The following is a 13,797-nucleotide window of genomic DNA, read 5'->3' on the forward strand; positions in this document are numbered from 1 at the left end:
TATATATTATTTAGCTTTATATTTATTTCAGTAAATCAGTTATTTCATATATGTGTGTGTGTGTGTGACCTTGCACCACAAAACCAGTCATAAGGGTCAATTATGTATGAATAAATAAGCTTTCCATTGATGTATGGTTTGTTACAATATTTGGCCGAGATACAGCTATTTGAAAATCTGGAATCTGAGGGTACAAAAAAATCGAGATATGATAAAAAGAAAACAATTATTAACATTTTATTTATTTATTTATTTAATCCACATACTGTTTAAAAATAGGCAGTATACCGAATAAACTGAGGAATCTCACGTGTAAAGCTCATAAGCATTGCTGATGATCTCTTTATGTCTATTTTACGTCCTTCAGAGAAGATCATTGAATGGGGAAATTTGCCAAATATCTTCATGGAACATGATCTTTAACTTAATATCCTAATGATTTTTTGCATAAAAGAAAAATCGATCATTTTGACCCATACAATGTACTTTTGGCTATTGCTACAAATATACCCCAGCGACTTAAGACTGCTTGCTGGGTCACATATACATACATATACATATAAACTAATAATACAAAACAAAAACTAATAAAATTGTCGAAATTAAAGTTACTAAAATATAAACTAAAATCTAAATAAAAAAATTAATATATAAAAATAAAGCCTAATTCTAAATATTAATAAATACTGTAATACTTTACTATAATAGATTCAAACAACTATAATATAATACATATTCTAATATAAAATACTAAATATCACTGACCTGTACACAATTCAGTTCATTGCTCTTGCTCTATTAAAATGACTAAAAGTGACAAATAAAAATTAGATAAAAAAAAAATCTTTAAAAAATTACAAAAAACATTACATAATTACAAAACTTAAAATGAGAACTGATCAAATAAAAATAAAAGCTAATTCTAAATATGAATAAATACTATAATAGTGTACTATAATAATTATAAAAACTATAATATAAATCATACTAAATAACAATGACCTGCACTCAGTTCAGTTCACTGCTCTTTATGACTCTCTGAAGTTGCTTTCTATTGTATTGTATATGTATATGTATATGTATATGTATTGTATATGTCTTCTCTTTCTCTGTTTTCTCAGTGATGTGAGCAAACATGCCAACGTGACGGTGACGGAGCACTTCATCCCCACGATAGCGGGCAAGAGGAAGCTGGTGGCGTCTCTGGACTGCAGACAGCTGACGCAGGTGCACGGCTGCCATACACGCAGTATCAGAATCAGCTGGTGGATCAGGCCGCGCTCATGCTGACTCTGTCTGGACGGGTCAGTGAGACCCAGCAGGTTTTGGCCAATCAGACCAGCTTTAGGCTCCGAACGCCTGATCTCAACATTGAGGTGAGACTTCCAGAACCCTCAGCTGCATGCTTTTTACCACTGTGCAGTTCATTTGACCACAATACTGGTTTTGCTGAATGTTTTGCTCCATGTCAAAACAGAGAGGGTTTGTAAATATCCTCAATTTCTTGTTGTAGCCTATGGGAGAGGCATATGTGGGCAAGGAGATGTCCGCGAAGATCACATTCACAAATCCTCTGCCTTGTACTCTGCGTAATGTGGTCATCCGAGTGGAAGGACTGGGGCTGAGAGACCTCCATCCCATCAGAGTCGGGTAAGAGCCTCACAGTCATCCTGAGCGGAATGTGTGCAGGGTTCCTCTCAGAATTCTACCATTTGGAAACAATCCTGAAGGATCCTAATGGGAATTTCTTACATAATCAAAACACAACATAAAATCTAGATCCCAAAGCACAAAGTTCCCAACAGGACTGTTATGATTATGGACTGGAAAAAATGGCCCTGTAGGATATTTTTAAATACAATTATTTAAAACTGCTAAAGCGCTCTCTATGATTTCCCTTTTCCAATACCATACAATACAAGTGGAGTTTTGTTGAATGTTGCACAATATCTAATAGGAAAATAATAAAATAAATAGTTGTTTGATTAGTTCATATAAAATAGTGAATATAAATATAATATAAAATAGTTGTTTAAAATGTAAAAATTAGATGAAAAACCTAATATTCAAAAACTTAAATTGAAATTAATTGTAAATGACAAAAGTTGCTTTGGTGACAAACTGAAATAAAAGAGTTGAAACTGAAGTACTAAAATTACTAAACAATATATATATATATGCACTCAGTTCAGTTCACTGCTCTTTATGACTCTCTGAAGTTGCTTTCTATTGTATTGTATATGTATATGTATATGTATATGTATTGTATATGTCTTCTCTTTCTCTGTTTTCTCAGTGATGTGAGCAAACATGCCAACGTGACGGTGACGGAGCACTTCATCCCCACGATAGCGGGCAAGAGGAAGCTGGTGGCGTCTCTGGACTGCAGACAGCTGACGCAGGTGCACGGCGTGGCCGACATCGATGTTCACGAGAGCCAGTGAATTCAGTTATCATTATCAGTAACTGCACAGATAAGTAGTTTACGCTGAGCAATATGGTTATTTCTACAGTCAGACATCTTAAAGAAATAACCCTCTTTTTCACATACAATCGTTCCTACTGTATGCCCCTAATTTGAAGTTTGTTTTTATTTCATTTTCGACATTATTTATTTAAAATACTGTATTGCTTTGCTTTATTGTGTCTATTAACTGTTACTTTAGTTTAGTTGATCAAATGGTTCTGTTCACCACTGAAAAAGTAAGCTGATATATTAACGTGTATTCAAATTTTATTTAATGACTGATAATCTAAAAAAATATATATATATTTTATTGTGGATAAACACATGTAGATTATGCATTTCATTTCTATGCACCTGTAGCGCCTTATATTGCATACTGTTCACAATGATGACTATTATGGACTCATAATAATAGAATGTGCCTTCGAGTAAATTATTAATATTAATAATGATTTCATATCGAGCTGCATTGGGGTCTGATGCATAATTCTGTTGTATCCTCACATAATTTTGCTATTACAAAGACTGCAAACCTTCAACTATGAAAACATATGAAGACACTTACACTTTATGGCATATTAGGTTTTTATGAAGGAGATAAAAGTAGTTTATGTTTGTTTGTATTATTAATATAATGTATTTTTTTTTCTTAAAAAAATAACATTTTATTTACACCATTCTGTTTTCTGTGGTAGTTTTTTTTGAAGATGTGTCTTTCATCTGCTTGACAAGACGAGACTTGTGTGTTTGATTTGGAAAGACGAAGTAAAAAAACTCCCTTGTGTTTGGATTGGAACAAATGTCATCTGTGATGAGATGAACCTGTTGAAGAAGTTTATTGAACAATCTGCTCACACCAATCAGCTGTGCCTCAATTTAGAGTGTTGCTGCATTTCAAATTGTTTACCACAAATTCATCCATTCATGGATAACATAGTGTTGAGTATATATAAATAATATTTATTTATAAATTCTTTCCCTTTTCTGCATTGCACACCTGCTCTTACTTGTTTCTTAGTGTGATTTAAATAAATAAATAATACATATGTTTGTAATGTTACAGTCTATGGTAATGCATAGCAGCATACTATTTATACTATTTTTGCAGTATGGAATCTATGGGCTGTGTATTTTCTGTATTTACCTGTTCTGAATGTCCTACTACATCTGTCAAGATGTGCAGTATACAAGAAAAAAACACTGCAGATTATATGTGGTGTCTCACACTGAAATGCATTTGATACTTTCCATTTCTAGTATGAACAAGTCAGAAACATGGTCAGGTATTTTTTTAAATATTGAACCATTTTATATAGATTAGACTGCCATGTTGGCACAAAATTGGATTAAGAAAAAAAAAACATTTGTGATGTAGCAATGCTACTAGCATAGTATACTGTTTGAAACATTTATTGTTGCATACGGCATACTGTTTCATGCCATTTTAACAATAGTAGGGATTATACTGTATACAGTAAGTATGCAACGAATTGTTCCTTTATTCTATGATGAAATCAGTTGCATAATCTCCTCAAAAAGCAAAATGCTGCATCTAGCGCTTCGTACTGTTACTTAATTATAATCACAAGAGGAATGAGAACAGCTCCCAGAAACAAAATAGGGTTCTGCACAGATTACGTATTTTATTGGGCCCAAACAGAAATTATTTAGCATTTCAACACTAGGGTCTATTAAAACAAGATCAGGATATTTTCACGTTTATTCTAATCTATGCCATACTATACACCAGTAACGCACCACTCCTGATTTATTTCAAGCTTTTATGCTAACAAGTGGCTTAAAGGGATAGTTCATCCAAAAATGAAAATTTGATGTTTATCTGTGCCGTGCCGATGCCGTGCGTGCGCTCAAGGCAGTTGGACATAGTGGTGTATTAGAGGTAAAAAATGATATAAATACTGTTCGGTTTCTCGCACAAACCGATCGTTTCGTGTCTTAGGACATCAATGTGTCGTCATGAGCCGCAGGGTTTAATTTGGATTTGTCTGTGCATGTTTTTTTTACTCTCATAGATTTTGTTACCATTGCCATGCATTATACGACTGATAGACTGCAACGGCTGGAGTTAAAAATCATCATTTGTGTTCTACTGAAGAAACAAAGTCACCTACATCTTGGATGCCCTGGGGGTAAGCTGATAAACATCAAATTTTCATTTTTGGGTGAACTATCCCTTTAATGGGCAATGGTATGACTGGAGAGGTTGTCAGAGACACGCCGAACAGGTAAACTCTTCTACTCACTAGTCCGCTTTTACAGCCTCATTTGCGTTTATGATCACGCTCTTGCAAACTAGTCTATTTCTAACTCAAACTTACATGGAAAAAGTTAAAGTCACGTGATCGTGGTGCAGTTACGCTTTCAGGATTCACAAAAGTTGTTCTTTTTTAAAGATTGTCATGATAAACAACATTTAAAGGGACAGTTCACCCAAAAAAGTTAAAATTCTGTCATTAATTACTCACCCTCATGTCGTTCCAAACCCAGACCTTCGTTCGTTTTCTGAACGCAAATTAAGATATTTTTCATTAAATCTGAGCGCTTTCTGACCCTCCATAAACAGCAACACAACTGCAATGTTTCCAGGTCCAGAAACGTAGCATGGACATCGGTAAAACAGTCCATGTGACATCAGGGGTTTAACCGTAATTTTACAAAGCTACGAGAATATTTTGTGTGCGCAAAGAAAGCAAAAATTCCTCCTCCTGCTGTCTGCAGCAGTGCGCCACCATTGTGGAAAGAGTACCACGACGCATGCGCAATGTGCATGGCGCTGCTGCTTACCTACACTTATGCAACAGCAAGCGCATGCCTTGTTTACATGAAGCAGAAGCAAGCGCATGCGTTGTGATATTCTTTCCACATGGACTATTTTACCGATGTCCTTGCTACGTTTCTGGAACTGGGAGCATTACAGTTGTGTTGCTGTCTATGGAGGGTCAGAGAGCTCTCAGATTTAATCAAAAATATCTTAAATTGTGTTCCGAAGATGAACGAAGGTCTTACAGGTTTGGAACAAAAACAGGGTGAGAAATTAATGACAGAATTTTCATTTTTGGGTGAACTAACCCTTTAAGAATCACAAACTTGTGTTGGTCACCGAGCATATTTTCTGCAATAATCCAAAAATCCTTTTGGGTTTGTGTCGAGGGAACCAAGGAGATGTGTATATATACATAAAATATACATAAAAGTGTATTTACATATAACAGTGTTGGGGAAAGTTACTTTTAAAAGTAATGCATTACAATATTGCGTTACTCCCTAAAAAAGTAACTAATTGCATTACTTAGTTACTTTTTATGGAAAGTAATGCGTTACGTTACTTTTGCGTTACTTTTTCTCATTTGGGCTGGGCTTGCTAATTTGTTTTTAATGTAAAAATTTCTATTTTTGGCAAATGTAAAGGCCCTTTCACACCAAAAGTGAAACGAATACATTTCATCTCAATACATCTCATACATACATCTCAGCCATTCTGGATTGCATGAAGCATAGAATGCAGGAGAAGAAAGTTCAACACTCTTCAGCAATGAAACAAAAAGAAAGAAAAACATATGTCATTTTTGCTTATTAATATGGCTGAATTGGATCATCGAAAGTCGGCAGCAAAGATATTGATTAATAAAATGTGATTAAATGCATAAAAGATATTTGTGTTATTTAATACATTTAATTATTGCAGGTTTGCATTGCACTGTTTTCATTCATTTTGAGGAATACTGAATCTGTTTTTGTGCAAGTGAGATGAGTAAATGCACGTTGACATTTAGTCTAGAACTACAGTAACATTTTGTTCACACAGCGCCTCTGCACTTACTCCCGATTTCTCTCAACATGGGGACAGGAGAGTTGTCAGTCAATGAATGGGAAAACAAAGTAACTGGAGTTACTTATTTGAAAAAGTAACTCAGATATTTTATTGTAAATTAAAAAGTAATGCGTTACTTTACTAGTTACTTGAAAAAAGTAATCTGATTACGTAACTCGTGTTACTTGTAATGCGTTACCCCCAACACTGCATATATACATAAAAATAACCACTGCAGAAGTATATATAGTATATAAGTCTATAAAGAAAAACAAATGCAGACACATCTTATTAAAGGTATAGCAATGTATTAAGATATGGACATTATAAAAACAGACAATCCTTTATAATGCTAACTGAATTATTAAACATCTCTTCTTTTAGTCAATATGACTGTCCAAACATTGTCAGTGCATTCATGACACAGGTTTAACAGGTAGGATGATTTTCTCAGTCCACGATTGTAAAGAAATCTGAATAAAATATAGGTTAGAAAATACAAACACAACCAGCTTCCATTAAATCATGCAGTACAATCACAGAGCCTTTCCACATTAAAGGCCACAAATAGTAAATTCAGAATATGAAGCGACAAGGTCTGAGAACATCTTTGCCTTTAAAGGTTTCTATTAACCTGATCCCACAAACCCAGGAGGACAGACCTTTCAAAAATACAAATGCCCACACCTACAAACCAACGTGCATCTTATTTAGTCTACAGTATTACAAATACTCTCAACCACTCGGTTGAACTCTTCAGGCTGGTCGGCGTAGACGTGATGGGAAGCATCTTCGATCAGCTGTACAGAGAAAAGTCAGAGATTTTTAGTCATTTTTAATATTTCTGATATCTACAGTGAATTTAAAAAGTGTCCTGCATTGCAAACGCAATCATTTCTCACCATGACGCTGGTGGGGCTTTTGCCTCTGATCTGAGTGACTATGTTTCCAGTAGATGAGTCCACCCAGGACGACGCGCCGTACAGCATGCTGACGGGCATCGACGGGGGCAGCAGAAGAACACGCTGAACCATCGGCCTCTTGGCCCAGCCGAGAGACTCAGACATGGCTTTGAAGCCCACCTCACCACTGAGAGGAAAAGACAATTATATATATACAGTTTCTTCTGCATCTTTAGGAGAATGCATGTGTAGAAAGACTGTACCTGGGGTCCTGAGCGTTACAGTGGTAAATGTACTGCGTCATGGTGTCGTCATCAAACAGATCCTCAAACTTCCTCTTGAAGTCGGGACGGAAACGGTTTACCAGCCCTGGACCTGCATGAACACATGATGTCTTGAATAACAGATTATGAACATCAACTTGAATCAAAGCAAATCTTCACTTGCTCGTGTCCCAAAACCTAGTAAGCTGCCTACATAGACAGCATTTTAAAGCTTTAAAAAGGTAAGCAGCATTAGATACCTAGTTTTGTTCAAATCAAGTCTAAGGCATAATCCCATGTAAGATTTATGAAGAAGTCAATCCCATAATGCACTGCAACAGTGAAAAAGATGTCAGAAAAAGCTAGAAAAATGTGTGTCAATTTTAATTACAAATCAGAATATTTTACTATTTTTAAAGTTACGCATTTTTATGCTTATTATAGAGCAGTGGTTCTCAATATATATTACAATTTTTAATATATATTTAATTAATTTATATAAAATTTTGTCAAGCTCTAAAATATATCAGGTAGAAAATGCTACATGTAAGTAAAAAACAGTAATCACAATCTAGAAAAGACAAAGACATTCTTAAATTCATTATTAATAAAAGATGTAAACCATATTATTTCAATTCTATTTTTTATAATGAATAATTATTATTAAAAAAAATTCTGAAACTAATTTATATACATTTTCCCCAAACTCTTAAATATTTTATCAGGTAGAAAATGCTATTCGTGAGTAAAAATAACTAGAAGAAACTTTCATTGTTAATAAGTGTAAGCCATTAAGAACATTCCATTATTAGAATTATGGAATTTATTATTTATGATTTTACTATACTGACAACTCCTAGTTTTTTAAATGAAAAGATTAAAATGAGCAGCCTTGTCATTATAGCAGAAGCATCAGAAATCTTTGACAATGCAGCTTAGCTTAGCTTTACTGATGAAGGCTATTGAAATCAGTAGTGAAATCAAGCGTAGCGTTAGTTCTGGCAGGTCACGTTAGTCAAGCTCGCATCAGCTGACTCTCAGCTGATCCCCATCTACCTATAGGAATACGACACCTATCTAAGCATTCATATATAGGGTCCCTCAGTATTATCAGCAGTTTTCGTATTGCTCAATAGCTAATTACCCTCCTCCATCCCCAGCTCCTCCTCTGTCAGTCAGGATTCAGCCTTCTGATTCTCCTTGAATCAGACTAATTCTAAAATGTGTACATAAAATGATTGAACTTTAACGATATCTGCAATACATTTATGTTAGTTCTGTTCTGTTTACCCTGGGGGGTTATTGCTGCTCTCCCTGCTCTCATCCATGCTAGGCTGCATGTATGCGCAGGGAGTTCTTGCCCAGAACGGAACCATACCGCCAATCCAAACTGTACGCTAATTGTCAATCATATTTGATGATAGTGGTCCTGACAAAATTGCATGTCCTGTGCACTTCATGTGAGGAGCAAAGCTTATGAAAATTGCTCCAGATCAGTAAAATATGAGGTTACATTTCAGTTAGTGTGCTAGTCAATGGACAGTAACTCCTTATACTCACCCCAGGGTCCGGCTGCTCTGATAACAGCCAGCGGATTGAAGAAGCTGAACACTGACGCCAGAGCTTTCACCCAGCGAGGCAGCGAGACCCTTTTAACCTCTGACCCTTGACCTCCTGACCCCTGTAACTGAGGCTGAGGTCGCTCAGGGAAACCCCACGCGTCCACCAGGATGAGGTGACTGACTCTAGTGCACAAAACACAACTGCTGTCAAGGTCGTGTCGTTCATTATATTAACAATTATAACATCCTCCACAAAGTCTGACAACCAAAATGTCAGAATTCTTTTGTGTTCATTTTGAACAATATACTGTATTTACTCTTTCTTATTTTAAAACCTATAGAGTTAATTTGATGAAATATTTTTTTATTTCATAGTGTGCTTGTACAATATTTCTTTAAAATTACTTAGATTTTTGTGTTTTTGATTTTATGTTGTTTTATTTATATTTATTTCATTAACATTTATACATTTAGCAGACATTTTCAACCAACAGAGTAACATAAGCAATTCAGCAAACATTTTCTTTTCTTTTACAATTTTATTTTATTTTATATTTTGTATGATCTGTTTTGCATTTACATTTTGCTTTTATATTTTGGTTTACTTTTGCAAAAACATCCTTTTTAACCTTTTTTTGACTCATTATTTGCTCAGACTGCCAAAAGTTGGTATTTTTAAACAAAATTTGATAATGCATGACATAAATTAAACATTTAAATATTTTATAGCAATTAAAAAAGGATCAGTAAACATTCTACCTCATTCTTTTGTGTTCCATGAAATAAGTTCCCTTTTTTTTTTTTTTTGATTTTAAATGAACTATAGCTCAGTAAATGACAGCTGCTGTTATAAACTATTGCAATTTATTGTACTATAATTTATAAGCTTTTTTGTACCTTTCTGGATATTGGATTGTATAGGATGTTGCTAGGTAACCACCCAGGCTGTGGCCCAATAGGATCATGCGCTCCAGCCCCAGTGATTGTCTCCACTGCTCTATGGAAGTAATAAACTGCTCCTCAGCCAATGAGGCATCAGACGGGAACGAGGGGCGAGAGCTGCGACCGAAGCCCAGCAGGTCAAAGGCGTAGACAGTTCGAGAGCAACTCAAAGCATCCAGGTTACGGATCCAGAGACCGACGCCCCCTCCAAACCCATGGACCATCACTAGGGGCGTGGCTATAGAGAGACAGGGACACGGTATGGGTCAGACAATATCTAACTGTGCAAAATACTTTTACAATCAGCCACTGTAGAAGAGGAATAGAAACTCTACCTTGGTCTTTATGTTTGCGGGCTGATTTGTTGGTGACTTTAAGGGTCCATATTCTGTTTTGATTTGGCAATGTCACAAATCTGGACCATACGTCATTCTGGAGACCTGAACAACAGGCAGAATATTTTGGGATAAAAATGAATTAAAATATTGTAATGAAATAAAAAAAATATTTAAATAAAATGCAATCTCAATAAATATAATATTATGAATAATACGGTTACACTTTATTTGAAGGTGTCCTGGTTACAGTGTAATTATACATTTAAGTACTGAGTAATATTAACTACATGTACTTACTATATGGTTAGGGTTAGGATTAGGGTTACTTGCATGTAATTATGCATAATTTATTGTTATTATAATAAGTAAGTACATGTAACGTGTAACAAGGACACCTTAAATTAAAGTGTTACCAAATAATAGAATAGGGCATTATAATATGTGATCCTGGAGCACAAAACCAGTCTTAAGTCGCTGGGGTATATTTGTAGCAATAGCCATAAATACATTGTATGGGGGTCAAAATTATAGATTTTTCTTTTATGCCACAAAAAAAAATCATTAGGATATTAAGTAAAGATCATGTTCCATGAAGATATTTTGTAAATGTCCTACCGTAAATATATCAAAACTTCAGTTTTGATTAGTAATATGCATTGCTAAGAACTTCATTTGGACAGCTTTAAAGGTGATTTTCTCAATATTTTGATTTTTTTGCACCCTCAAATTCCAGATATTCAAATAGTTGTATCTCGGCCAAATATTATCCCATCATAACAAACCATAAATCAATGGAAAGCTTATTTATTCAGCTTTCAGATGACGTATACATCTCAATTTCGAAAAATTGACACTTAAGACTGGTTTTGTGGTCCAGGGTCACATATTATAATTGGACACATTTTCTAAATATTAAAAGGGGACAGTGAGGATCTTACAGGCAAGAATTTTAGCTTCGGCACTTTTCAATAACGACATGGATGTTGGTCTCCAAGAGGGCCACCAAGACCAGTTCCCAGAGGTCTGTCTGAAGAAAAAGAGAAAAATATTAAGTCAGTGAATGGATGAGAGCAGTAGGACTATGAGACTGTCCATGTCATTGGTCTTTGTACATACAGCGTTACGTCATCTGCCTTTACACACAGTACAAGCCTGTCACCTGCTGGCAATAAAACCAGTATCAATAATGCTTTGAGGGCATAATTCATATGCAAGCACACAAAGGAAATATAGTGTTTTAAATAAAGAGTTAAGTAATGTTAGGAGCATCGCTTTATTATAAAATGTAAAAAAACTAAATGTTATTTATGGTCTGTCCCATACTCTATGTGAATCAAAGTTAACATCAGCACTAAAACATACATTTTAGTCTTAAATTTAAAAATGAATACTCTAATAAGCAATAATAAGACAGAAAATGTAAGTTAAGGAGAATCACTTTATTATAAAATACATTTTTATTTATGTAGGTACTGTACACCATGTATTTGGAAGTTGGCATTAGCATTTAAATGTAAATTTTAGTCTTAAATTTATAAGCAATAACAAGACAGAAAAGTTGAGATGTAATTTATTTAAAAAAAGATATATATATTTTTTCATTTATGCTCCGTACTGTACATGATATGAATAAAAGGTACAATTAATCTACAATTAATCAATTAATCTGAAATGAGATATAAGACAAAAAAAAAGTTAAATGTTAATTATGTTGGTAGCATCACTTTATTATAACATAATATTTTATTTATGAACTGTATTGTACGCCATATGAATGGAACTTGCCTTTGGCATTTAAATCAACATTTTAATCTTACATTTAAAAATTAACACTCCTATAAGGAATAATAACACAGAAACGTTAAGTTGTAAATTATTGGAAGTGTTATTTAGTTCAAAAACCGAGCCATAACTATAGTGAGTGATGTAACAGCTCAGCATGACTTGGCATAACGTTATGAGATCACCCTGAACAAATCATGACAGACCAAGTATGAATTCATCTATTACTTTATTTCAATCACTCACTGCAGGGATTCTGAAAGAGTCGCATGTTAAACATACAGTGTGTTTCATAATAATAGGAAACTTCATGTTACATGAGCGACTCGCATCTCAAGAGTGTATTATGATTGTATATTCAAATACGGTACTCACTCTGTGTCAGTCCCGTCTTGCATTGCGGCGTTTGCAGGAGACATTAGTATGAAACATAACACAGGACAGAACCACAAGAACAGACTGGCATAGATGTTTGTATTCACTACCGGAACTGCCACACAGACCGTCACTTTAAAGCCCGTGTTGTGTTTATGTGTTGTAACGCTGACGTCTGCGCCTTTAAAGGAGCCGCGCCACAGAAATAACAGAAGTGGGTAAAATGCCATGAAACAAGTCTTATCTTAATTTGTGAATATATTTATAATTAAATGTTGACGTTTCAAACCGTCAGTGTACTAATAAGGTGATAAGGAATCATCTTTGCTTTGATTTTATTGCGTAATTATGTTTAGGAAAAAAAATACCTGAATACATTATGAATTTGAGAATTAAAAACAATACTTCGTTTGTTTCACAGTTGTCTCCGGTTGTTCTGAGTGGATTTGTAAAATTACTCTGGGAGAAAATTAGGATGTTTGGTTAGGATTAGTTGAATTGATTTGCATTGAACACGAACGCTTTACGCTTCACGAGCACCGGAACTAAAATGCACCTGCCGTTCCAGCGGGGACCGTTTAGAGGACGCACATCGGTCTCTTTCTTACACGTCATTCGTCTCCTCGCTGCTTGATTTCCAGGGTGTCTGTGCACAATTCCTGCAGAAACCATGTCTAATTCGGTGTTTTCAGTTATATCGCGTTTTGTGGAGGAGTACAGGAGCAGCACACCGAATAAGCTGAAGGTGATCGACGCGTATCTGCTGTACATTCTGCTGACCGGAGTGTTCCAGTTCCTGTACTGTGTGCTGGTGGGAACGTTTCCCTTCAACAGCTTCTTATCTGGATTCATTGCGTGTGTGGGATCCTTCATACTGGCTGGTATTAACACTTATTTAATAATATAAGACAAGAACCAAAAGTTATTTCGTTTTGGTGGTAGTATACTTGTCAAATGTATATATTCCCAAACTCCACTTATAATGTCTGTAAGGGCTTCATGGACCTTAAAAGGCAAATAATAATGTTGGTGGTGTTTTTTAACTGTATCGTTAAGATTTTGGAATACATAATGTATGACATTTAATGTGTTCTCTCTCTCTCTCTCTCTCTCTCTCTCTCTCTCTCTCTCTCTCTCTCTCTCTCTCTCTCTCTCTCTCTCTCTCTCTCTCTCTCTCTCTCTCTCTCTCTCTCTCTCTCTCTCTCTCTCTCTCTCTCTCTCTCTCTCTCTCTCTCTCTCTCTCTCTCTCTCTCTCTCTCTCTCTCTCTCTCTCTCTCTCTCTCTCTATATATATATATATATATATATATATATATATATATCTCACACACACA

The 13,797-nt window shown here is 35.1% G+C and overlaps 2 protein-coding genes across 3 annotated transcripts in view; one reads left to right on the forward strand and one right to left on the reverse strand.

Moving 5' to 3' along the window:
• Positions 1–3,114, forward strand: part of tgm1l1 (transglutaminase 1 like 1) — a 26,916-nt gene extending 23,802 nt beyond the window's left edge. Inside the window, exons 12-15 of the mRNA XM_016443454.1 lie at positions 368–385; positions 1,234–1,376; positions 1,514–1,650; positions 2,297–3,114. Coding sequence (XP_016298940.1) covers positions 368–385; positions 1,234–1,376; positions 1,514–1,650; positions 2,297–2,444 — 446 coding nt within the window. The 3' untranslated portion in view covers positions 2,445–3,114. The remainder of the gene's footprint in view (positions 1–367; positions 386–1,233; positions 1,377–1,513; positions 1,651–2,296) is intronic.
• Positions 3,115–6,590: 3,476 nt separating this feature from the next.
• LOC107655861 (protein ABHD4-like) lies at positions 6,591–12,856 on the reverse strand. Of its 2 annotated transcripts, none has more exons than XM_016443455.1 (9): positions 12,832–12,856; positions 12,464–12,644; positions 11,245–11,333; positions 10,304–10,408; positions 9,924–10,206; positions 9,025–9,209; positions 7,465–7,576; positions 7,202–7,388; positions 6,591–7,099 (listed from the first exon to the last, which is right to left on the reverse strand). In XM_016443455.1, exons 1-9 carry the CDS (start codon positions 12,839–12,841, stop codon positions 7,010–7,012), a joined length of 1,242 nt encoding a protein of 413 aa, XP_016298941.1. In that variant the 5' UTR covers positions 12,842–12,856; the 3' UTR covers positions 6,591–7,009. The 2 variants fall into 2 exon arrangements, with proteins under 2 accessions (XP_016298941.1, XP_016298943.1); XM_016443457.1 differs by lacking the exon at positions 12,832–12,856 and adding an exon at positions 11,423–11,465 and having other exon boundaries at positions 12,464–12,548.
• Between the last annotated feature and the right edge of the window lie 941 nt (positions 12,857–13,797).

This window comes from Sinocyclocheilus anshuiensis, unplaced genomic scaffold (genome assembly GCF_001515605.1).
Source record: "Sinocyclocheilus anshuiensis isolate Anshui unplaced genomic scaffold, SAMN03320099.WGS_v1.1 scaffold1373, whole genome shotgun sequence".
Classification (NCBI taxonomy): domain Eukaryota; kingdom Metazoa; phylum Chordata; class Actinopteri; order Cypriniformes; family Cyprinidae; genus Sinocyclocheilus; species Sinocyclocheilus anshuiensis.